At 40.6% G+C, this 27561-nt stretch overlaps 1 protein-coding gene across 1 annotated transcript in view; it reads right to left on the bottom strand.

Annotated features, from left to right (window-relative positions):
- Positions 1–24685, bottom strand: part of NEK11 (NIMA related kinase 11) — a 106751-nt gene extending 82066 nt beyond the window's left edge. Inside the window, 1 exon segment of the mRNA XM_065876696.1 lies at positions 24516–24685. Within this exon segment, the coding sequence (XP_065732768.1) occupies positions 24516–24685 (170 nt within the window).
- Positions 24686–27561: the final 2876 nt, after the last annotated feature.

Below are 27561 nucleotides of genomic sequence, written 5' to 3'. Positions count from 1 at the left end.
TAAGCTGTGCAAGACACTCTCCTTGTCCAAGGCACAGCCTCTGCACGTGCGGGCTTTGCAATCCAGAGGGAGCGCAGAGACAAAGCATAACAAGCTATCAGAAAGTGTCATGTACCTTAAAGGGATGAAATGAATATCCTAAAAGAGAACCAAAACCAAGATATGAGCCAATCCTGAGAAAACATCCAGCCACTAAAACAGTGACACTGGTGTTAACTGTGACAGCAGCAGGTGCCATATGAGGAGCAGTTACTTGGCACCACAGCCACTGTGCTAAGAGATTGTTACAATCCTCATTTTTGAAATGAAGAGACTGAGATACAGACAGGCTAAGACCCTCTCTTAAAGGCACATAGTTGATTGAGTGACCACACCTGGTAATAATGAAACTGAGACCCCCCCCAATTCTGAACTCTGGGCCCCTCACCACCCTGGGATCCTGCCTTCTGAGTTTATGGAGTCAGACCCAGGTGAGCTGCATGCCAAGAACACAACTTGAAGATACATTCTCTGCACCAAGGTTGATAATCTGAATAATCAGGAAAAAAGGGAGAGGTGCTCTCCTGCCTCCCCCTACCAAAAAAGTACTGTTCTGATTTTCAAGAAAAGTGTCTTTCAGAAATTGTAGAGCAGTAAGCCTGACACCAATCTCTGGCCAAGTCGAAGAACTGACAAACAGACTGCTTGTAAGCATGTAGAACATGAAGCAGTGTTCAACAGAGGCTCATGTGGGCTTACAGAGAACAAGCCATACTAAGTTAACCTAATTCCTTTCTGTTAGAGGGTTATTTGAAGCATTAGTCATGGGATATCATGATTCCTGCCCATCTGATGAAGTCATGTTAACAGCTATAAATGAGAAGAGTCTTGTGACATCCTTTAACATGGGAGAGATGCAGACTCCATGTGGACCCATGGCCGGCTGAACAAGCAACCCAAACATCGTGGAGTCTTGGGTCTCAGGCCGTTTTGCAGGTACGCCCTCTTGTAATGCCCTCGGTTCCATCCCTAACGATATCTTCACCAACATTTTACTAACGACTAAGATGAAGATTCCCAAAAGACATATTTACCAAGTTCGCAGAAGATGCAAAGCCAGGCAGCATCATCGATAGACACAGGCTGAGTCAGTTTTCCAAAGTGATGAAAGAAGCTGAAATGTGATCTGGAAACTACCCAGGTTGGACTTGCAAAGCTAAACCTGAAGTTCTCCAGTCACAGGTGGGAAAATCAAATCCGCAAATCAAAGATGAGTGAAATGTGGCTGAAGAGTAGACTATCTCATCTATAAACATTCTGATGGTAGTGTGTGGGGAGGAGAGTAGTTGCCCCCCAAAGTTCAATACGAGAACGTAATATGATGTGACCGCTAAAAGAGGTCCTGAGACTCTAAGATCATTTTGAAATGTATGAAAGGTTTTAGCATCAATATACTTGGTTCCATCCAGCCCCTTGTGTTCAGGCCTGGGAACCTCATTTCAAGGGGTATATTGTCACCAAGAATGACAATTACAATGTTCAGGGTTCTTAAATCAGGTTACCCAAGGAATAGAGGAATGAGAGGGAACAGAGCTAATATATTTTGAGCAGTAACTTATGAGAATGTGCTAGGGATATTTCCTGTGTCATTCGCTTAATACTTATAACCATACAGAGTAGTTATTACTTTCCCCATTTTACAGATGAGAAAACTGAGAGTTTAGGTTACTGTCCAAAGTATGTGGAGAGACTGAGATACGAACGGAGGGGAATCTGACTTTAAGGCCGAGGCTCTTTCCACTTCAGGACTAATGTAACCTCCAAGCAGCAGTTGAAATATTGATAATATTGAGAAATTAGAGTAAGATAACTACATCATACAGTCCCTGTATATGCCAGGGTTCCATGCTATTTCCTTTGCCTGGGACACCCTCTCTTTACCATTTTTCTGGCAGATTCATATTCATCCTATAAGACTTGGCTCCTACGCGCCCTTCTGCAATATCTTCTCCACCCTATAAAAATAGGGTAAGTGCACTGGCATCTAGCAGGCCCTGCAAGGGGTTGAAAGTGCCTATTTACAACCTGGTTGGCCTGCTTGGCCTGTAAGCTCTTTAAAAGCAAGAGCCGTGTCCAATTTGGTTTTTATTTTTCCTTCCTAACAGCTTTATTGAGATGTAAGTCAGGTACCATAAAATCTATTCTTTTGAAGTGTACCATTCACTAGTTTTTAGTATACTCTCAGAGGTTTGAAACTATCACTGTGTAGTTTCAGAACAATTTCATTATCCCTCTTATGGACTGAATTATGCGCCCCCCACCACCAAAATTCACCGGTTGAAGTCCCAACTCCCAATACCTCAGAAGTTCTTTAAAGAGATGATCAAGCTAAAATGAGGCCATTAGGGTGGGGCCCTAATCAAATATGACCAGTGTCCTTATAAGGAGAGAGAAAGAGACATCAGGGGCGTGCTATGGTAGCACGCAGAGGAAAGTCCACATGAAGACGATGAGGAAGCTGCCATCTACAAGCCAAGGAGGGAGGTCTAAGAAGAAACAAATCCCACTAGCACCTCAACCTTGGACTTCCAGCCTCTAGAACTGTGAGAGATACATTTCTATTGTTTAAGCCACCCAGTCTGTGATATATTGTTACAGCAGCCCTCGAAAACTAATTCAATCCCCAAAGAAACCCTTCACCCATTAGCAGTCATTCCCATCCCCATGCTCCATGGTTCCTGGCCACCACTGATCTGTGATTTCTGTCTATATGGATTTGCCTATTCTGGACATTTCATATACATGGAATCATACGATGTGGTATTTTGTGACTGGCTTCTTTCACTAATATTTTCAAGGTTCATCCATGTTGCTTTGGTACTTCATTCCTTTTTATGGCTGAGTAGTTTTCCATTCTATGGATAGACCACATTTTGTTTACCCATTTGTCAGTTGATGGACACTTAGATTACTTCCACTTTTTGGCTATTATGAATAATGCTGCTATAAACCTTCGTGTACTAGTTTTGCTGTGGAGATATGTTTTTCTTTTGGAAAACATATTCTAGGAGTAGAATTTCTGGGTCATGTGGTAGTTCTGTGTTTAACATTTTGAGGAGTGGGCAGATTGGTCTGCAAAGTGGTTGCACCATTTTACATTCCCATCAGCAGTGTATAAGGTTTACAATTTCTCCACACCCTCATGGACACTTTTATTCTAGCCATCGTAGTGGATATGAAGTTATCTCTCATTGTGGTTTTTATTTGCATATCTTTGATGGCTAATGATGTTGAGTATTTTTTCATATGCTTTATTGGCCATTTGTGTATTTTCTTTGGAAAAATGTATATTCCTATTTGTATTTACTCCAGCCCCTGGTCCAAACTGGGCATACAGTGGCGGCTTAATAAATAGAAGTCACAAACCACTTATAGCAGAATCACCCAGGGCTCCTAGGTCCCAACTGAGACCTACTGGGTCAAACTTTCTGGCCTCAGAATCCACAACGTCCTGGGCAGGTTTCCACCACACACTGAAGTTTGATAACTACTACCTTAACTGAACTAAAGATTCTTTAAACATCTGAAGAGCTGTGATGTATTCAGAGGTAAACATGAGATCTATGCTGTTCTAGATTGCAGGTGTGGGGCTAGTGGACAACAGTCACAGGCAGGAGGACGTCACCTCATTACGTGACATCGACTGAGCTTGGCATTTGGCTGGTCTATTTGCTATGAAAGTTGCAGAAGGGAGTTGCAATTGGCTGAGATGTAGACAGCGTGTGGTCCTTGTAGGGAAAGTACCAGGTAGATTCCATTAATTTTAAAATATTCTGCCTTATGATAACATATCCTGGTATTTGCTGTATCTAAAATGGACTGAGTCTCTACTAAAGAAGAATCTGTATGTTTTTCTTCCCTCTGGATGTTTTTTCTACGTCTTGCTTTTCTCTGATTCCCCCAGGCCCACACAAGCTATCTCACTCTAGAGACCATAATACATGTGTACTTATCTTCCTGTTGTCTGCCAGGTTTCTCGGTTCCAAGCAACAAAATAAGACTTGGCTGAGTGAAGCCCAGAAGGAATTTATTACAAACTTAGTGGGTGGGTCACAGAGTCACCAGGAATTTCAGGAGGACCAGAACAGGGACAACCTCCCTGCTGACATCACCAGCCCCGGGAACTCCATCTTGCTGCCACTGCCACCACCAGAGTGGCCTTCCTGGGCCCCTGATTCTTGATGTCATCGGCGCCTAGTCCCAAGTCCAGGGCATCATGTTGTAGAACACAATGTTCAATCGATGGATGACTGAGTTGATAATGCGTGAGTTTAATGGGCACTGGCAACCCTGGCTGCCATGGGGCATGTAAAAAAACCTTAAGAGCCCAATTCATGTCTTCTAGGAGCTTAGATTTTAGGTGAAGAGCTGCAGTGTACAAAAATTGTTGATAGGAAATAATTACAAGGTTCTCCATAACTACGGAGCACAATTTAAGGTGACAGAATATATGTGAAGCAGTGTAACTGCAGTGCTGTGGGGTAATCTGTACATCGCTGTATAACCAAGGAATAGATGGTACCTGGCAGCTCACCATCAGTCTTGGGGCACTCTAGTCACCAAAAAGACATTTTATAACCTTGTGATCTGAACCAGAAAACCTTCCAGGTTAAAGGCTAAAATGCCTTTGCACATTCTCTCCTAGGAGTGTGGGGAGGGGAGGTGGACTGGTCATGTTGAAGAATAATGACTAATACAGTTCAGACAGAGAGAGAGGGTCCAGTTGACAGAATGCCTTGAATATGAGGTTTAATTTAAATTTTGTCTGACAGGAGAGATTCAAGAGCTGTAAGATCTTTAGCAAGAGAGTGACATTATAAAAAGAGCATTTTGAAAAAATGGTTATCCTTGAGCTTGAGGAAAGAGTAGAGTCGTCCACCAGCCAGGAAGCTACTACAGATGTAAAATTATAAAGGCTTATAGTAAGGTGACAGTGGAGAATAAAGGTAAATTTTGAAGATTCTTAAGGAAGAACTGGCAGGTGACTGGCCATGTGGTGGGCAGAGAAGGCAGTCACATGTGACGCTATTTACCAGTCTTCAGAATTGGGAGTGGTAACTACCAGAAATAAAAGGATGCTTTCCATTTCATTTGCTAAATTTCAGACATTGCCTAGATATTCAAAGGGAGATTTCCTTTAGACCCTAGAAATATGAAACTGCATAACAGGTGAAGGAGCAAAGCTAGAGGTGTAGGCTTTAGGGCCATTTGCTCTCAGGTAACAGGGAAAACAAGGAAAGTAAATGGAGCGAATGTGAAACACCACCTACGCTTAATCTATCATCCTTCACCCCAGAGAACACTGTACCAGATAAACTTCAGCTTAGTTAATCATCAGAACTCTAGATAAATTGCCTCAATGAGGAAAGCAATGAAAGCCAGTTAACAAGGTTAAGACAAAGAATATTTTCTCTCATTTGAAAATGGCCTCCCAGGTCTTAATGCCTAAGATTTCACGTGAGGTTGTAAAGATACGTTCAAACAAGATGATTTCACCCTTGCTAATTATCTATAGACCCCTGGAACCAAAATAGTAACTATTGTGAAGCTATTAAACTATGCCATGGGGTCTGTCATAAGGGGGAGACTCTATTTGCTTCTCCTCCCACATGGCAATCTCCATGCTACCCTGTGCTCAAGGCTGGCTTCCTGGGCATAGGGCCTGTGCAGGCACACAGGGCGCGAAGATCGGAAGGGCCCTACACTTGGCTTAATGCTCTTTTATCACAGGCTTGAAATTCTTAATAATTTCTTAACAAGGGGCTCTGCATTTTCATTTTGTACTGGGCACCACAAAGTTTGTAGCCAGTCCCACCTATAATATTCAAACATAAAAGCTATTTATAATTGACTCATGCTAAACTAACCAATCTCATTCTTGGTCACTGGATCAATTTTGCTTTTACACATTTGATAAAGTGAGGCAGGGCTCAAATCTGTCAATTCCCTATGTGTCCATCGCTGCTGTGAATGTTCTTAACATGGAAGGGCTGTGAGACCATGGTCACAGATGAGGAAGTCAGGAAGCCATAGGAATATCTACGGGAACTGAAACATCTTTATCTGCCGATGCAAATCAGGTACTCGGAGCAACGCTACCACCAGTGGGCTCACTTAAAAATTGACTTTCTAAAGTCTGTAGAAAAGGCCAATCAAACAGGAATCAACTATGTGCACACTTTGATACAAGTGCTATTAAACACATATAACTCATACCATGTGGATAGATCTTAAGTTGGTTCAGGTCCTAAAGGGACTATATGGACGGGTTAAATGCACATTGACAGAGCTCCCATGAACGATGAGACTCTGATGGGATTTTTATTACACTTCAAGATCAGGTTTTACTTCTTGTGGGTTGCACTTCTAAAATTCTAACTTATGTCAGGGAAATATGACTATTAAGTTAGAATAGTTTTACCCTAACTCTAAGAATATAGGTAAAAAGCAAAATTAATGTATATAATAAAATTTCCTCTTGTATATGAGTCTCCAGCATCAGAAAAAGTACCTTGAAATAAAATTGAAGCAATTCATAGTAGTTTCAATGAGGTAAAATCTATTTTCATGAGGACCAAGAATAATAATGCTTCTCCTTAAAATAATCTGAAAATGTATTTTTAGTATTAAGGGTTCTCCTGAACAAGAGATCAGTAATACCTTGTAGTTTACCTCGAATTTTTTAAAAAAAACTTTTTATTTGAAGCATCCTCATTGAACTACTGAAAATTCAAATGAAATGATATTGCTGAAGTACTTTGTTTTTTTTCAAAAGAAAAAGTAACACTATAATTAATGGGAAACAATATAGAAAGACAAATTTCTGTGATTTTGGGGATCAACTTTGATCAATTTTATATTCATAGAAAGTTATGACAAAAGAAAATCAAATACTTCATCCTTTATCAATTACAGAGTTTGTTTTCAAAATGTAATGGTTAAATCCTCAGTTACACAATATTCTCGGCTCTCTAGCGCACCCTAGGGCTATGCCCATCACTTCTCCTCCGTGACCTCAGCTGTAGTAAGGGAACTGTGATGGAGGCTTTGGGACATTAGGAGATGAGTCCATGTGTTTCATTTATATAGAATACAACAACAAGAAATATCCAGACATTATATCAGCAGCTTTCAACCCTCAGCCTGAAGTGGAGATTCTTCAGTGTCTAAAAAGCCCTGACCCACAGTTGGTTTGGCTTTCCCTGAGACTGGGGACAGAGGACAGAAGGAGGTGCCCACCTGTGGAAGGCATCAGCTCTGACGCCCTTGGCTATCCTTTTTCAAGTCAGAGATGGGGGCCCACGTCTGGAAGCACAGCAGCGAGGCCAGCACCATGGACAGCACCCTGGCCAGCTTTCCCACTGCGAGGGACTTTGCTCCGAGGGAGCATCAAATGCTGCATGCTTTTCTCACTGCAGGGCACAGCCCATCTTCCGGGAGGGAGGCACCCATATCTCGGGATGACACTTAAAAATAAAAAACAGTAGTCACTGAGCATTAGACCCATGTGCTCCCCAAGAGAAACCATTAATGCAAGTGTCTGGAGACTTTCAGGCCCCACATGGAGGACTTCCTGAGGGCCTTCATCACTGTCCCCGATCATGGGAAAACCCACGGCATACTGGCTGTTGCTGGAGGCACTGCATGAAGCTGAATGCCCCTCTGAAAACACCCACCTCTTAACATACCCTCTCCTTACCCAAGGGCGGGGGGGTGGGCTATCTCCTTCGAGATCTCTCCCAACCCAACACCACAGCACCATTCATCCATATGAAATCTCTTCAGCAGAGAAGGACACACAACAAGGCAGAGACGGTGCAAACCAGCCAGAGATTTCATAGACATCTCCACTGAACCTCAAGACAGTGAAATGAGGTTAAAGCCCTTCAGAGGAAAACTCAAGGGCCATTTCCCCCACCCACAGACATCCTTCTTCCCCTGTAACATGGTTCCAACCTCCAGAAAAAGGAACCGAATAACACGGTCTCTCTGTGCTATTGCCCAGACTTAGAAACACAAACATATGCAAAAATATTGTATCCCTCTGCTACTGGGAAAACAAGAGCTTTGGTGACAGGTTTTGCTCCAAAATTCCTTCTGATGGTCTTTTATCTTGGCTTTTTTTTGTCAGAGTCACTATTGATTACCATTCTAATACCAAACATAATATGAACCATGGACGAGCACACTCAGCACTCCCATTCTCTTTCCCCGTTTTATTCTTTCTATAGCACTTAATCACATTCCAGTGCATTATATAACTTGATTTATCCACTGTCTCTCTCTCCTTAGCTCCACCAGAATGTATCCCCCTGGGAACAGACTTTGCTGTGTTCACTGCTGTATCCCAGGCCTAGAAGAGCACCTGACACAGTGAGCAACCCACCCAGTCATACTGCGGGTTACTTAAGGTACACACCGCTTCCTAACTGCACTGAATGAATGACTCTGTGGCATCAAGCATTTGGCTGATGTAAACTGGGTCACTGTACTTTTTCCTGTGGGACTCGGCGAGATACATCCTCAAATCAAGAGAGCGACCCCCCCTCCTCACCCGGGAACAGCAAGGCATCACTGCCTTCCTGTCCCCGGGAGGGACACAGTCCAGGCAGTTAAGGAAGACATGAGCCCTGCTCTGCTACATCTGGAAAAAGAGGCAAAGCCTTGAAGCGAGGAGGATGGAGGGACAGGGTGGAAAGGCTGCCCAGCTGCACCTCTGAAGGGTCATCAGACTGGTCCCATGTATCAGCAGACACCCGCCAACCTAAGCTATAACCTTTCCCTAGGCCATCTCAGCAATTCCACACCCATCAGGTGGTCCAGGTGCCCTTCCCTGGAAGAGCCTCTCCTCCCTGCAGCTCCTCTGGGTTTATCATTTGCATCAACGCTTCTCATCAAAGTGACCAAAATGGCCTTCTGCTCACGACTGGAGATTCCTCAAGGGCTTTGAATGTTGACTCTTGACCAGAGCTCCAAGACAGATTGTACCCTCTGTCACAGAGACACACTGACAGCTCTGAAAGATGTCCTCACCCAACTTTAAATGTATTTTCCATTTCTGGGCCACTCCAGCTATAACACACTAGGAATTAGAATTTATAGTAATTCTATAATTATCTTGTGAGTATAGTCACATTGCATTGCACTTTTGCATGTTAAATTTTTTGTTTAAATTTCAATTTAAAACATATCCCATTTTTGTTGCCGTGTTTTACAAAGTCTCATATTTAATAGACCTCAAAAGAATGAAGTGGCCCAGATCTCTCTCAACCTCTAAGAGACCCTGATCCCTCCCACCCCATGGCCCTTCTAACAGAGCTATTTGCACTCAAATCCTATTTTCAGCCCTATACCAGTTCCTGGAGGACAGTGGCCATAGCGGCTTCATCTCCTTGATAGCCACCAGCTGGATGTTTGTTGAATGAAGCTGCTCTTGGCCATTCTCAAAGACAGTGGAGAGTGACATTTAGCTAAATATATGGCTTTTTCTTTCGATATAGAGCATGCATACATCTTCGTGTACACCGCTAGGAAATGTCCACCTAATACATAGATGGCAAGAAAAAAACCTATTTCATGCCAGTTAAAACAGTCTGTGAAGATAAAAAGATTTTTCCAAATTTATTTCTCAGCTGACTTGTACTTTTCCTATGAAGAAATTAAAAATGCGTTAGTGACCTATTCTCTTCCTTTTATTCATTTAACCAGTGAAATCAAAATATTGGTAGACTGTAACCAAATGAAGATGACTTTATGGACCTGAGTTAATCCTGCCGGTAGAGATGCTGCCCCCTCGGGAGTTGGTCTGCATGTCACTTTAGCACCACCTGCTGGTCATGATGGTCAATGTTAAAACAGTGACTTTTATTCCAATTCCTCTTACTGAATCTCTTGTAAATTTAAATACCACGTATGCTTGTGACCAATAATTTCAACATGGTGGCACGGTGTCCAACATGGGTAGTAACTCTTAAGCCGGGCTCCTCAGAACACTAGTGCTAATCAGAGGGGCCTGGGGAAGGGAGTTCAGTGGCTGAACACACTTGGGAAAAGCTCTTGAAGGGTCACAATTTAGCCAGCAGATTTCAGGCTCTGAAGAGTTCCTCAGCAAACAAAACTGGTTTAATTTTGTGGAGCCAAGTGTTTTCCAAACTCATTTAATCATGGAACTCCTTTTTACACAGAGTATCTATTAACATTTTCAGGTACTCTAGGGCTTAAGGTCAGAGGGCACTGAGGCTGTCCCAAAATATCACAGCTGTAAATGTTTCACTGTATCGACTGCCTGCCTACCCACAAACTAGACAATTTTACAATATGATTTTTGCTTATAAATAACTTGCCAACAGATTTACACCCTTTACCTCCAAGACACACAGGATGGCAAAGTGACATTGTCATCACTATCACTTCACAGCCAAGTTATTTCAAAAAGTGAAAAATCATCCCACCACGAGGCCTCAATAACAAGTTTCCAGCAGCGCTTCTCAAACTTTTCCAGCAAAACACCCCTAGTAGCAAAGAAGGAAAAACTCATACCCTGGAATAGGACTTCCAAAAGCAGAACATGTCTCTGAAATCTCAAGCTTTATTTTCATAAAATTCATGCAAGAAATAGTGACATGTTTGTGAAAGGACAAATGTTCAGGGTTATACACTGCAGCAGTATTTTTAATAACAAAAGATTAAAAACAACCCAAATATATATCAACAGGAAAGTAGCAGACGTACAATAGAATGTACTATATAGTTGTTAAAACAAAGAATGGGAACATTCTCTTCATACTGACATGGAAAGCTCTCCCAGATATTTTGGCATATGAAAAAAAAATGAAACAGAAGTGTGTAATACGCTAGTTTTTATCAGAAGGAGACAAAAATAATCTATATTCCAGAGTCGCTTATAGATGCACAAAGCAACTCTGGAAGGATCCACGGGAAACAAACTGGTTACGTCTTGGGGAAGAGAATGGGAATTCAGAAAAAGGGGGACAAGGATGAGAGGAGACTTTTAACAGTACAGCTTTTTATATTTACTGAGCCATATAAATATGTAACCTATTAAAATTACAGTAAAAATTCAAAAATTGTGCATTTTTAAATTTTACTCCATGACATTCACACTTGTCCTAAATTTTTTTTTAATTACTCATATATTTTCACAATAGTAAAACTAAATCCATATTTAAACTCCTGCTTGGTGGGTCATCTGGGACACCATATGTATGGTCCAGTGTGAAAGGTATGGGTTCAGGCCATTTAAATCTTGCATAAATATTTAGCCTTCATTTCATTTGGAGAACCAATATCAACACAAAAAAATCTGGAAATGCTACTAAAAAATGCTTGCTCAACAGTTTGGGATTTTTATCTACAGGCTGGGGTTTTTAACCAGGGAAAGGTTAACCCCAGCATCTTAGAACTCTTATGTTCAAAATCAGTACTAACCTACCTTTGGTAAATAAGAAAGTGACACCACACTGAGATGGTGCCCAGAGTGTGAAGCTCACAGACTTCTGCCCATTCTTCAATGACAGTGAGTCCAGGGGCAGCCAAACCCCAAAGGCAAACCTCTGCTTTACAGCCAAAGTAACTGGAATTTCAAACTCTCCAACTATTTTCAACACATTTTTAAAAGCTTGGTAATTATTTTTTAAATTAATCAGTCTGGCTTAAGTCAAACAATTTCCTATTATATTTCCTTAATAGAAAAAATAATTAGGCTTCTTTTGGTTACACTTTCACAACATTTTTTTAAATTTATTTATTTTTAATTTATTTATTTTTGGCTGCGTTGGGTCTTTGTTGCTGCGTGGGTTTTCTCTAGTTGAAGCGAGCAGGGGCTGCTCTTCCTTGCAGCGTGTGGGCTTCTCATTGTGGTGGCTTCTCTTGTTGCAGAGCACGGGCTCTAGGCACACGGGCTTCAGTAGTTGTGGCTCGCGGGCTCTACAGTGCAGGCTCAGTAGTTGTGGCACACGGGCTTAGTTGCTCCGCGGCATGTGGGATCTTCCCGGACCAGGGCTCGAACCGGTGTCCCCTGCACTGGCAGGCAGATTCTTAACCACTGCACCACCAGGGAAGTCCCACAACACTTTTATTAAAATGCTTTTTATATAACATATGTGAAAAACATATGGCATTTCTTTATATGAAAGATATGGGCTAAAAAATAAATAAAACACAACTCAGATATAACTCTGATGCAAAAAGTAAACGTAGCATGACTAATGTCAATAAAATGTACTATAGGTACCTAGTGCATTTTATCCCAGAAAAGATATTCTAAGGACAAGTTTTGCATCCTTGTTTACCTCCTAGGAGTGGTTTAATAAACCAAAAGTGCTATAAATGTCTCCTAAATTATCTCAAACTGAAATTTTATTTCTAGGTGTAAATAAGGCCAGAATTAAAAAGACAAACAGCGTGAAGAGATGAAGCAGTGCAGCACAACCAGCAGGGAGTCATCTGCTACTGCTTTCATCCACCCTGGTTCCATTTCAGAAGGCTGTTCTCTCTGGGATCCCTTCAGAGAAACAAACAGGCAGTGGGGACCATGAGGACTTCAAACTCTACCGCAATCTCCTGATGATCTGTTGGATATTCATGAGGTGCAGAATGATTCCAACTTTAGGTTTTATTTCAGCTGTAATAATGAGTTATGAATAATTGATCTCTAGGTAATAAATTATTCAGGTAGGCACACAGTTTCCAAGGAATCCTGGAGAGAGTCTAGCTAATGGCATAAGATGGGTCAGAGGCAGCTGCCGAGGGGACATCCCACAATCACCCCACACAGCAGAGGCAGGGTAGTCAGGGCCTCCCAGCGGGGGCTTTTCAATGAGTGGGCCATATTAATGCCTTTTGAATTAGTATAAAGTGGAAGTCCCCACAGGGCACTCCACTGTCTCTCCAATGTATGAAACACTGAGCCCTGATCGCTTCATTCATCAGACCAGGATATTTGTTATCAGCTGAGTACAACCTCTGCTGCTGAAACTAGTGCTGAACTGAAAAACCGTGTACGTGTGTGAACACACACACACATACATATATATACACTTGTGTGTTTATGTGTATATATACACATATACATAGTTTTTGTGTTGATGTACATATATACAAAGACATACATACACACAGGAAGTTTTTATGATTGTGCAGGGCTAGCAAAATAATGCTAAAATAAACTTTACCTGGAGGAAATTATCTACTGTTCTTGGTCTTCAAAACCTGTTGAATATACCTTACCCCTTCTGAGCTCAAAACTCACTCAACCTCTTTAAAGATAGTAAGGCTTACTTCAGGTTTGTGTCAAGTCCCATCCTTATCAAATATCCAAATGCTTTACTTCCTAAGTAATGTTAAACTGCCTTGCAAATAACATCTGTCATTGGACCTTCTTATAATTTTCATTTCTAAAACAATTCTAAAAATAACAGAAATTATTAAGTTAGAGCTCAATAATCATTGTACTGAAATATCTTTCAAAGAGCACGTGAAATAAAAGCAGCTGATCAACAAACTGCAAATCTAATTACTGTAAAAACTGCATTGGCTGATCTTGCCCCCAAACCCACAATATCTGTACTTGTGTGAGGCCCATGAGATGCAAGATGTAGGGAGACAAGGGAGAGAAGAAATGAAGGGCTGCCAATCTTCCTCAAATCTCTCCTGAGGGAAGGCAGATGTAGCTACATTAGGTTTTTAGCGGTTTCTCCAAACTCAAACTAATAGAGAAGTGGAAACATCAATCAAACTTTAATTAAAATGCTGAGTGCCAACTGCATATGGGAAGTTGAGAAAACTAACACCTGAACACATTCTAATCAAAGCTGCAATATTCCAAATTTTCTACTCTTAGAAATTTGGAAACCTAGAATATACGAATTTAACCTTCCTTCCTCACTTGCTCAATAAAGGTCATGAAAAAACAAAGCCTATGATTTTTCTCTGATCTGAAAACAAGAAGATTGATTGATCTGAACCCAAAGATTAAAAAGCAACATTAAGCTTAAGCTACCAAATTTCCTATTGATTATCACGAGCAGCTAAAAAATCAACCAGTTTAACAACCTTATAGGTTTCATACATCACGGTCCAAGGTTCATATTCCCTAAACACATTTATTAGGGTGTAATTGGCACTGATACACTGCACGTATTTAAGGTATATAATCTGATAAATTTTGACATATGGATATGCCCAGGAAGCCGTCTCCACAATCATGACAATGAGCATATGCACATCAGCTCCAAAGTTTCCTCATGCCCAGGGTTTGCTTTTTCAATAACTAAAATTTGGGGTGGATTTTTCACATGATTACTAAATAGTAGCACTGCTGTCCTATTAAGTATGTTCTACAACATGTCAAAGGTTTCATAACTGTTCATTCATACTTACAATTATCAGGTGACAGGGGCTATGAAAGCAGCTGAGAAATAAAAAGTGATTGTGTCCCTGTTATACTATGGAACAGAAATTCAATTTCATAGTATTTTAAAGCAATGAGGTCAAATAATATTAACTGCTTATTTTTAATACTATATGAAATTATACAATGCAATATAAATTGTATTATTTATACAATTTATACAATTGTAGTGTAGTACACAAGCTACTTTTAGAAATCTTTGCTATTAACTATATCTCTTGATATTTCCCATATAAATTTACAAATCACTAGTTCTAGAAATGAAGCTTAGGAATAACTGACCAAGAAGCTAATAGTAACATAAGCGTTATTGTTTTTCTCCCTTGTTGACTTTTAAGTCACCTACGTCATGCTAAGTTCACTATTTAGATACGGATGTCATGGCAACCAATTTTTTTTTTTTTTTTTGCGGTACACGGGCCTCTCACTGTTGTGGCCTCTCCCGTTGCGTAGCACAGGCTCTGGACGCACAGGCTCAACGGCCATAGCTCACAGGCCTAGCCGCTCTGCGGCATGTGGGATCTTCCCGGACTGGGGCACAAACCCGTGTCCCCTGCATCGGCAGGCTGACTCTCAACCACTGCGCCACCAGGGAAGCCCAACCAAACTTTTTCCCCAGGAAAATCTTCTCAAGAGTAACAAAGTAAGCCAGAAACTTAATTTTAACCTGAGAGTTTTCTGCCTTCTCATTTCTTTGACTATTAACTTATAGATGAATCTCATTTTCCAAGTTATTTAAAGGTGGATGGTATCACAACTCAAATTTTCAGCTCAAAATATTAGAAAGGTGGGTACTAGCCAAAACTGCCCATACCTCCTCCCAGGTCAATGCATGTGTCAAAAAAGGAAGTGGACCAGTTCAGAAGGGAAAGGACTGGGAAAAGAAGATGCCCCTCAGATGGTCCTGCAGGAACAAGTGACAGTACAGGGAACTGCCCACTGTGTGGCAGGCCCAGCACTGGTTGGCTTGTCCTGCCAAAAGCTGCTGGAGGAAAGGATCTCCCAAGAAGGTCGCTTGAATAGAACCAAGAACAAGAAGGGCTAGTTACAAATTATACTCAACGGTGTCATGCTTGCTTTAGCATCAGGTAACTAAAGTTAGCCCGGAAAATATTGGATTTGGTCATCGAGGTTCCTGTGGAATCTATCAAAAATCACCTCATTCTTTGCTATAACACATCTTGCCAGAAAAAAAATCCTTTATTTGTTAGGGGATAAAAACTTGAACTGTCCTATGCCCATAAAGTTTTGTTCTTGCATTTTGTACATTCATTCTTAAAGTATTTTGTTTTATTTATTGAATAAATGAGACAAAAATCACATTTAAAGTAACAGGCTTACACAAATCTCCTGTTTTTAAAACTTGGGGTAGTCAACAATGACAATGTTAAAGGACCAGCATATCCAATTACATTTAAAAATTATTATTTACTAAAATAGCTTAGATATTCCTCCCCCCATCTCATACACTTATGAAGAATAACATTCCTTATTTCCTGGGGGTATTATTCAGTGTTAGCAAAACCATTAGCTTCCCTACTCACAAATCCACCAAAACAATACATTGGAAGAATAGAGTGGGATAAGGAAAGAATTTAAACAACCAGTCTGAAAATCTAATAAATATACTATAGTAATTTATCTACACTCTTTTCCTGTCAACAGTCGTATTTTAAATAAATCACTTTTGTTTTCTTTCAAACAATAGTAATGTAAGAAAAAAGCATTTTTAAAAAGGCTTTTTGTGTGCTGTTGTCTTCCTTCTAAATGCTTCTTGGTGATTCAGTCTTCAAGCAGGCTTGTTTGGCCCCCTGCCCAAGACAAAATGAAATGGAGGGTTTCCCTGCATCCTACTCATGCTAAAATATTTTATTTATTAGTCATCTCTCATCCGTAAATATTAAAAACTAGATAAAAAGCTCATTGCTTCTTTTATGCTAATACATGCAGCAAAGCAGCCTCAGGAAGATGTAAATCATTTACCCCAGAACGTCAACCTCATTACCATGATTGAGGTAAGTCAGTGTGCAACCTGCCTTCTCTTCTCTCCTTTTCCCTTCCAGCTCCCAACCCTTACATGTTGCAAAACTGCCAGAGCTCAGAGGCTTGAGTTACTGCAGACCAAGAACTGGCAAAGCCCAAAGTGAAGTCTAAGTTCAAACTTACCCTGTCCAGATTTACCTAGGTGGAACCTACACACAATATCCTCCAGAACATGAACTACTTTAAAAGAGATTTTAAGATGCACTCATAAGCTCTATTAAAAGACTGAAGATTTTAAGGGGAAAAAGATATGATCACTACAATAAAAAAAAATGAAGAAAACTGTATTTTCTGGTAGGGAAAAATAGAAGGAAATCGTTAGTTTCCTCCAAATTGTCTTCATAACTCTCCACTGCATAAACCACTGATTCCTATTAAATTAACTCAGCCCACTCAATAACCCAATTCTACCATCACAGATACCCACTGGGGAGAACTCCTGTTAATACTATAGAAATAACAGCTTTAATAAGAGTGCAGAGAACAGGCTCAAAGCTGGACTCATTAAATCTACTGTTTTATTTAGAATGACTCAAAACTGAAAGTAAGGATATGTTAAAATAATTAAGTAAATCAGACAGAAAATCCATAAATAGGTGTTAGTAGGTGCATTGGTGTTAGCAGGTGCAAAATATAAACAGTAGCTTTGCTGAAGGCTATCTGCTATTAAATAGCAGAAATTACTGTCACATTCTGAGTCACTGAAAGCTGTTTCAAATATTATAAAAATCTATGCCTTCTAGTTAAGAACTATTACTCATTTTTAATTATTTTTGACACTGGCAGGCTACTATAATCAATTTATTAATTCTCTAAGAGGAAATAATGTCCTTTTTTGTAAACAGTGAAAACCTATACACAGAAAGGGAGGCTTTTTAGTTCATTCCTTATAATATGAAAACTGACTTCTCCATTTCTCAGTGTCAGAAATAAACTTGAAAATGGAGGAAGCCCTTTTTCTCTAATTACAACTGAGCATCTGAGCAAATGTGGCCATAATCCATAACTGGCTCAAATATTCTTCAACTGAATGCACAGAATGCCCATCACTTCTCGGTGATTGAAGCTCAGTTACTCATTAGTTTTCCAGACTTATACCATTGACAGAAAGGATATGATGAAACAATCATTACATCAAATCTCGGAGGATGCAAAAAGGCACAATAGTTTTTTACTTTTACTTCAAAGAGAGTACCAGAATCTACCTAGCCAACAAGAAGGAGCTAAATGATATTAAAGCCATATGGTGGACTACTATGCAGGCATTTTATATGATGCTTTTAAGAATATTCGATAAGATGGGAAAATACTTATATTTTAGTGTTTCCAAAAAAAGATGCAAAATTATATATACACTGAATGGAAATGTTCTCCCATCCTTTTGCCTAGTTCAGTGGTCCTCAAACTGCAGTCTCAGGCCAGCAGCAACAGCTGTTAGAAATGCAAATTCTCAGGCCCCACCAAGACTTGCTAAACCAGGAAGTTTGGGAGTAGAGCCCAGCAATCTGTGTTTTAACCTGCCTTCCAGTTCTGATGCCCAATAACGCGTGAAAACCACTGGCTAGTTCTTAATCATTCTTGAAGTCTCAGCTGAAACGGCATGTTCTCAGGGAAGCCTTGCCTCACCAAAGCTCATCCTGCCATCTCAGACAGGTCTGTTGTACCTACAGCAACCAAGACTTTTCTTTCACAATACTTAATGGCAGTTTGTAATTATTTACTTTTATGATCATACAATAAGTGTTTTTCTCTCCCACTAAAGCAGATACTCTCAAACCTAGCTATACATTCAAATCACCTGGAAGCTCTCAAAAATCCAGATGCCTGGGGTGTAGCCCAGTTAAAACAGAACGTATTGGGGTGTGACTCAGAGGTGTATTTTTAATATTGTTATTTTACTGTTCAGCCACAATTGAGAACCACCCAAATCAAGCTCCTTAGAGCAAGTGACCAGAAAATGGGGACCAGATTTGTTGAATGAATATGTGAAGTTTCTTTTACTTTTATTATGTGGATTTTTTTCAAGCTTGCACATGGTATAAAATTCCAAATGTACAAAAAGGGTTCAATGAAAAGCAAGTCTCCTTCACTCCTCATCCTCAATCTCTGAGGCAACCACCATGACCAATGCCATATGTTTCCTTGAAGATTAAATAAATGTTTGTCAGTGCTTACAGAAAAGACCAGAAATTGGGTGGCAGGATTACAGATCATTTTCCTGCTTTACGCACACCTGCACTTTTTGTAAAACATGCGCACATTACCTTCAATATTGGAAAAGGAGGTAGCCTAGGGTTACCTGTATGTACGTGCCTCTGGAGCTGTTCAGCAGACACACGCTGGCGCTGAGGGTCCCCAGGAAAACAGTCACTTGGAACGATATTCTCTGCTATGAAGAAGAGACCCTTTATCTGGCTAGTCAAATAACTGTCTAAATTGTTCCACCTATTTTGTTTTAGTTATATTTTCACTTCTGATTAGATAGTCAGCTTCTCCAGACTCACACCAGAAAACGGTGGAAAGGTACATGAAAGGAGATACTTATTCATTCTAGGCCCAGAATTAAGTGGCATCATGATTTATAGATTCATCTTAACTGAATTTGGTTAATATAAGCCCCTCACCAAGACTGACCATCTCGAACTATATTAAGATGAAAAGCTGAGGAATGGATCCTAATGTGGTGGCTTAACCATGGCTCTGTCCTTCAAAAGCCCTGACTCCCACCGCCCCACCCCTGTTGGTGGCTACTGCTCAACACAACACTTTGGAAATGGGCTGTAGGCCTGAGATGTCCTCCGAAGGGACTGGGCTAAGGAGAGCCATTTCGCTTTACAATAAAGGACCCAGACTGTTGTGGGGTTTTTTATTACCTCTTTATAACTTTTCACCTCCTTCACTCTTAAGGTCTAAGGCCACTCCTCTCTTGCTGTCAGTGTGACTAATTCTATCAGCAGCCCCCAAACCCCTCTCCTCCATATTGTCTCCATGGCTGGGTGGGAAATCTGCTTGTTAGGACTTTTGAAAATCCACTCTAATACAGGCCCAAGAGCTCTCCTGGGAGGCAGGGTCCTAGGCCTCAGTGTGTGGGCTTGAGGACACTTCTCTAAGGAAATGATAGCCTTTCCTATTTAAGATCCTCATGCTGGGAAGAAATGTCCTGTGGAGAGAGAAAGCATTTCCATGTTAACCATGTTGACTATATGTAGGCAAAGACCAAAGTGTAGGTGCACAGTTAAGGGGGGAAATATTTAGATATTACATGGACAGAACCAAGGGGGGAAAGAATGAAAGCTCTTATATAATGTACAGATACCAGTAAGATAATGACTGTATGTAGCTAAAAGGGAGCTGGGCAGTGGCCATTACAACATCTCTAAGAGCAACCTGCCACACAGATGCTAAAGCACTGCACTGGCTGCTGGTTGTTTTATGTATGTTAATTCTGCCTCTCTTCTAGACTGGAAGTTCCTAAGGGCCAAGCCTTGTATCCTATTGCTTCAGTTTCCTCTCTGGTACTCAGTCCAAAGCAAAGGTTTATTACATAAATTGTATTAAATACTTGAGTTGACAAACTAAAAGACTAGAGCAGAAAATCAACTTCACATAATAATGTCACTGTATCTTAAGTATGATGAAATTTTTTTAAAACCAGCATCATATGCTGATAAGATTCATGTTGAAATTCACCAACTATGGCCATGATTGTGTATTTTAATCATGTACAAATAATCATATAATTCAGGGTAAGCCTATTTCCTTAACATCTCTTTTCTAATAAATTACACACAGTATGCTAAGGGCCAAAGTAACTTACTAGCTTATCAAAATCTTGTAGGTTTGCTTAATAAAAAATTGACAGCTTACATATATATGGAATCTAAAAAAAACCAAAAAATGGTCATGAAGAACGTAGGGGCAAGACAGGAATAAAGACGCAGACCTACTAGAGAATGGACTTGAGGACACAGGGAGGGGGAAGGGTAAGCTGGGTCAAAGAAAGAGTGATAGTGTATATATGGACATATGTAAAACAGATCGCTAGTGGGAAGCAGTCGCATAGCACAGGGAGATCAGCTCAGTGCTTTGTGACCACCTAGAAGGGTGGGATAGGGAGGGTGGGAGGGAGGGAGATGCAACAGGGAAGAGATATGGGGATATATGTATACGTATAATTGATACACTTTGTTATAAAGCAGAAACTAACACACCATTGTAAAGCAATTATATGCCAATAAAAATGTTTAAAAAAAGTGACAGCTTAACAAAAATATAAAATTATGAGCTAGAATTAGAATAATCTTTAGGAATATGAGTTAACATTATCACACCTTCACATCCATTAGTCCAGAGTTTCCATAATTATGAAAGAAAATATTCCCAAATACTGTTTTATGAATTTCATGACACAGAATATAATAAAGTAAAAACCTCTATCTCATTCACTAATCATTTTAAGCTTAATTTTATTCTACTGTGATAACTAAAAAAATACCAGATATATATATATATTTTTAATTAATTAATTTATTTATTTATTTTTGGCTGTGTTGGGTCTTCATTTCTGTGCGAGGGCTTTCTCTAGTTGCAGCGAGCGGGGGCCACTCTTCATCGCGGTGCGCGGGCCTCTCACTATCGTGGCCTCTGTTGTTGTGGAGCACAGGCTCCAGACGCGCAGGCTCAGCAGTTGTGGCTCACGGGCCCAGTTGCTCCACGGCATGTGGGATCTTCCCAGACCAGGGCTCGAACCCGTGTCCCCTGCATTGGCAAGCAGATTCTCAACCACTGTGCCACTAGGGAAGCCCCAGATATTTTTATGCCAAAAAAAAAAACCCTCTCTCGAAACATACATTAATCAAGTGTAATGCCTGTGGCCTTTTTTTTTAATTCCATAGCGAATGCAGAAAGTCAATAAAAATGCAAAGGAATATGGTATTTACATTGTAATTAAAATTCACAACATCATAGTATATGAAAAATGTCGATGGTAGAGTGGTGCCCTCAAGTGGCACAGTGATAAATTGCAACTGTCTAATGGGACAGTTCTTTGATTAATTAAATCTAAAGTGCATATCGCCTGGACCTAGAGTTCACAGAGGCTGGTAACAAGTGTCCTACAGACCAGCTGGGGCTCACGGTCTACCTAAGTCCCTCCTTTAACAAGGGTACCGCGGGGTAGTCTGGCATGTAAAGGTACCATACACTTTCCTTATTATCTCAGAAGGTTAGGGGTGTGTCTGCAAAACGTGAAGAGAATCAGATCTACTCTGATCTGTTAAGGGAGCACCATTCATAACATTACAGAAATCTTTTTAGATGGTATTTTCTATCCAGCCCTTAACCAATTTCCTATGTTTATGGCCTAGTATGTAAAGCAGAATTTAAAACCTTATCTAACCAAATTGCTTGAAGAAAGGGTGGTACTTGTTGATGTGCTTTGATCACAAACCAAAGGTTCACCTGTCAACACTCTCAGGAAAGGATCCTAAAAATATGAGTTTAGTTTCCTGCCTCTGTATATGCATTAAACACAACAATCGCTGATGAGCTGCTGCCTTACACAGCTAAAAGGTCAACATTCTGAGGATCAGTTTCCTTCCGACAGCCATAGAGATATGAAAGAAGAGATATGAAAGAAGAGATGGCAACAGAAGCATTACAATCTCAAGAAAGATCCTAGAAGAAGGTTTTAAAATCACATACCTGACATCACATTGCTTTGCTTGGGAGACCTTCCTCTCTTAAAAGTGTAATGTAAAAAGAAAAGCTTCCATTTAGTAGAGAGCTCCAGTTGCAGTTATTGGGTGGTGTCTAAGAAAACTGAAGCTCAGGTTAGGAACCTGCATAACCTTAATCTCAGTTAAGAACAAGACTGGCTTTACTTCCTGACCTGTTCACCTTCAAAGCCTGTGGTCTTAACCCGTGACACTGTACTGCCTTCCTTTGAGCATTCTAAGATTTTGTGAGCAGCCATATCCATGATTCTTCATGATTTCAGCAGTTCTAAAAGTCAAACGTCTACAAAAGTAGGCAGGTAGTGGAAAGGTGTAAGAAACGGTGAGGAGTGGCGGGAACGTGGTGAATCGGAGCGGAGTCCAGGGTCTGCCTAAAGAGGGCCGCTGCCTGCAGCTCCAGCCCACACTGGCTACACAGGCGGCAGTGTTAGCAAATATTTTGATTTTTTTCAAGAGAAAATGAAAAGCTCAATTTTATGAAGGCGACCCATTTTTAAATACTGGCAACTAATTTAGATTTAAAAAGAAACAACTCTGCAAGCCAAACAAAAGACATCTGAAAGTTGAATGTGACCAGTACATAATATGTTGTAGAGATTCTGATGATTCCTGTCCAAGAGATTTTAGACTAGACCTTTGGTATCAAATGATTTGTCAATTATCCTCACTATTGAATTTACTCTACACACCTAGGCTTCGTCTGCCATCTTCAGCTCAAGTCATACGTCCTAAGATGAGTTCAGGTACAGTGAAGGTCACTAACAAATCACTTCCCATTCAACAGGCCCCAGCCCCCTCATCTCTCTCATTCTCCTCCCGCCTCCCTACACACACACACACACACACACACACACACACACACCCATCACCTCAAGTCTGAAACTTTCAAGTTTCATCTTCGTACATCTTATGTCACATCCCTTTAATCAACTTTTTTTTCCTATTCTCTTAAATTCTTCACATTCCTCATTAGTTGAAGAAACCAAAATTGGATACATTCTTTACATTATGATTTTTATAACTCTTGGGTCAGATTTAGGCCTTACTCTTAATGTTTCCATAAAGGGTCTCTAGTAATTTTCATAAATTTATCATCCTGTTCTAAACAGCTGGAAGAGTATACCTCTAGGATTTAAGGTAAAAAATTATCTTTTGGTAGAAGTCATAAAGCATGTTCAGGACACCAGAAATGTGCCCAGCATTATTCCCATTCTTCACATAGGAATTTATCAAAAATTATGAAGTCTAGATAACTACTTTTTAAAATTCTGGACACAGAGACCATTTAAAAGGCTGATTTTTAAATAAAATAGTAGCATCAGTAACATTTGCTTTTATAGTTCCTATGACATATTAAGAAGTAGAAAAGTTTATCACACTGATTTTAAGTCCACAGTCCTATGGGCAAAAGCTGGAACAATTTAGAGTAGCCTCAAAACCTCTGAATGAAAGAGTAGATTATGGGATGGAAATCTGTTCTTCTCAAGGGCTGATTTCTTGTATCACTCTTCCTTCTCCCTTCTCTTCCTCCTGTGTTTGATGTACAAGTTTCTTACCCTAACTTCAGTTCCAACTAACTTTTCACTGCAGCAAATTCAAACAACTTTAAGCTAAAAATGAAGATTCATCCTTATTTGTAAGAGATGTACTGTCCAACAACATTAGAGTTTTTCTCTACCATGGAAGTTTATAGGGTTTGATAAAAATCAAAGGAAAGGAAGTAACAAGAGGGTCATCAATATAAGATAATTTTAGATGGGAGCCCCTGTGTGGTTTAAATGTCTAATTTGAGGGCTGTATGACTACAGACTTTGAAAAACTCCTCCATGGGAAAAAGCCAAGCAAAGTCAATACCGTATTTCCTTCAGTACACTCTATTCACCTCAAATGTGAATTACCATCGATTTGTATTTCCTAACATTTCTAAAAATGCAGTCATTATAAACAATTCTTATTTTCTCATTCAAGTGCCAATCAAGTTAAGTGGAAGCAAGGCTGTAATTGAGACTTTGGTATGCATAAAAATCTTACTTTCACATAATCTACCCCATTTCCCTACTCTAGGTCACTTGGGTACTTCACTCACCTTCTGAAATGCCTTTAAAACTCTCATCTGAAGACATCATTCAAGGAGATTTTCTATCTCTTACTAAATTCTTACTTTAATGCAAAAAGCAAAGTAAACAGTACTCCGTGTTTTTAATCAACTAAGAGCTACACACACACAGCAGCCAACTCAAGATTTGCATTAAGTATTTTTTACTTACAATTCCTCTCCTTGTTTGGCTTTCTTGTCTGACACCAGATAGACGGTTCCAAAAGTTCCACTGCCAAGTTTCTGTTGCAGTGTGTATCTTCTTGCGATCAAGGGCTTTGGACACGTGGAAACAGCTATTGATCCACTCACACACTTAGCAGCCTCTCAGAATTTCAGCATTGATCCAAACAAGAGAGAACTGTTTGTCTGCCTATCGAAACTCAACATGCAAGTCTCCTAGGAGATGGTCAAATGCATCCGAGTAGTGTCGGTCAATGCCTTAAAGAGGAAAAATCCAGTGGTGAGGTCTAATGGGTGCTGCACTATTCCTAACAAAAAGTGTAAGTTTCTGACACTGATACCTGTACCTTGATTAGTGGACTGAACAACCCAATATTGGTTAACCTTAATTGAGAAAATGTTAAAAGGTAGACATACTGCAGATTCCAACAGAAGGCAGTCTTTCACAAAAACAGCCTTCCCTCAGGCATCTAAATTTGGCAAAACTGAGTAACAGTCAAATTTCCCCAAGTTCTGAGATGTATATATGTTTTCCAATCAATAATCTGTTTAAGATTTTATACTCCCTACCTACTTTTTAAAAAACATCCAAGTACAAGAACTTTATAATTTCCTAAAATCTACATATCTGCATCAAGCTTTATGTATTCTTTCTTCCCACCTGATGTCTATTTTGATTAATAAATGGTGAGTTAGGATTAAACCAGAAATTAGTATGTTGCTGGTTTCTTTTGATTTTTTTTCCTGTGGACTTTAAACCATGATATTTGAATTTATTAGATGTGAAGAGGGATATGGATTCGAAATGAATTTTTTCCCATCCTAAGCAAATTCTGATCCAGTGTCTGAAGTTTTTTATTATGCACACTGTGTATAGAGTAATCTCGCTGGATTGGAAACAAGAAGTGTCACAAATGCAGTTCAAATCTAAAATTGTATTTTAATGTTAGCTGAACATAAATTTGTTATAGGTAAATCTGTAATTCCTCAAAAAGCTATAAATGTACAGCGGAATTATGAAAGGCAGGACTGTTTCATATGAGTATGTGTATGGTAAAATCACTTTTATTTCATCAAAATGTAAAATGTTTTGTTAGTAATTATGAAAAGTGGGTATTATTTTAAATCTATAAGAAAAACATGATTTTAATAACTAATGAGAACAGACTGTGTAGTACAGGGAACTCTATTCAATGCTCTGTGGTGGCCTAAATGGGAAGGAAGAGGGGATATATGTGTGGCTGATTCACTTTGCTGTACAGCAGAAACTAACACAACATTGTAAAGCAACTATACTGCAATGAAAAAAAAAAGGAAAGAAAACATGATTTTAAATTGAAGACTGTGCTCTGGAGTCAGGTCAGTCCACATTCAACAATTCCAAAGCTATAAGACAAAAACCTATTGTGCATAATGACAAAACAAGATGCTATCTGTGTACTTTGGGGTACATGTCCAGCGGACTTCATCATGGTGGTGGCCAATTACAAATATCCTTGGAACAGAACATAAACAAGGAAATGTCTATTTACAGCATTTCCCTTCTTGAAATAATGTATTAATCAGTTAAGTTTCACCTAATGCCAGTGAGAAGGAAAACTAGTAATCAGAGAAGGAAGGAAAGGAAGGAAGGACGGAGAAAGCAAATCACCTAAGTGGCTATGTGATCACGACAATACTAAAACATCAGCATTGGGTTGGAACTTCAGAGCTGGGGCCCATACCTCAAAATGCCTGAATTATGTGGGATTATCAATACTACAGAAATTAGTGAAATCTACTGCTGAAAAAACAACTGGAGAGCAGGGCTCCCAATGTGTCTTTGTGTGCTTCCTCTGATCACATAAAAGTGATGCTTTCTGGCCAAATTAAGCTGTTAAAAAAAATGTATGGACTCATGGCCTTTTCAACTGTAAAGGACCCTTTCAGTAATCCTCCTTACTGGAGATAAAGGTCCCTGTCTAGGGAAAGTCAGAATAGTTCTGAGAAGTCCAATTTTCCAGGGGCTCTCATTTGTAAATGAGCATTTAAGCCCAGCAGTGTCTAAGCAATGTGGCAAGGCTACAGAGTACCTTGGGACTAAGCTCCCTCTGGCCCAGCCTCCCAGTAGCAGCCCGGCCGCCCCCTTCCCAGACCACTCAGTCTCCTCTGTGCGACCACAGAGCCACCCGAGAACTGGGAAGCGTCCAGTCGCCCCCCCCTCACAGATGTTGTAAAGGAACCTGAGCGCAAGGAACACGCCTTCTTTATCTCTGTGTCCTCGGTGCCTGGCACACAGTAGGTTTTCAGTAAACTCTGTTAAGGCAGATAAGCGTCCAGCAGACCAGCTTGCTGCCCAAGGGGGGCGGGGGGGGGGGTATGTGGTGGGAAAGGGAGAGACGGTTCACAAAGCTGCACGTTGACTCTTAGGGGGGGAACTGTGGGGCTGGGGCCACAGACAGGGAAGGGCAGTGTTTACCAGTCTCCTCCTAGGTAACAAGAGGAAGCAGATCTGACACCGGATTCTGCTAAAGTAGGAATCTAACCTTAAAGGTAAACCTTAACCCCAAGGTTAAAAGAATAATTCCTTGCCTCAAGTATTTTAAATTTACATTTTCGCAAAGCGGGTTAACACAAACGGAGGAGGCACAAGCTACACATCCTCCCGGGACGGGAACAGGTCCGGGAGGTAAGAGCCGAGGAAAGTGAGGAGGCGTGGGCTCGGAGGCCCGGAGGGGCGGCCCTGAAACCATCACCTTCCCGGCGCCGGGAGCCCGCGAGCCCCGAGGAGCCTCCACGTACCTTTTCGGGTGAGGGCCGAGGGGTGATAGCGCCGCGCGCGCCCAAGGGCCAGCCAGTAACCCGGACGCCGGAAGGGCCGCCTCTCATTCTTGGAGCGGCGCCAGCGAAACTCGGGACCTAGGTTGCCAGGGAGACGGCGCGGGCCGTGCCGGGAAGTCGAGCGCGGCCGCTGGGCGCCGTTGCCAGGGAGACGGCGCGGGGCACGCCGGGAAGTCGGGGAGGTGGCCCGTAGCGGGTCACGGAGGCGGAAGTGT

The sequence above is a fragment of the Phocoena phocoena genome, chromosome 4 (genome assembly GCF_963924675.1).
Source record: "Phocoena phocoena chromosome 4, mPhoPho1.1, whole genome shotgun sequence".
NCBI classification, from domain to species: Eukaryota; Metazoa; Chordata; class Mammalia; order Artiodactyla; family Phocoenidae; genus Phocoena; species Phocoena phocoena.
This window is presented reverse-complemented; position numbering and strand designations above follow the sequence as displayed.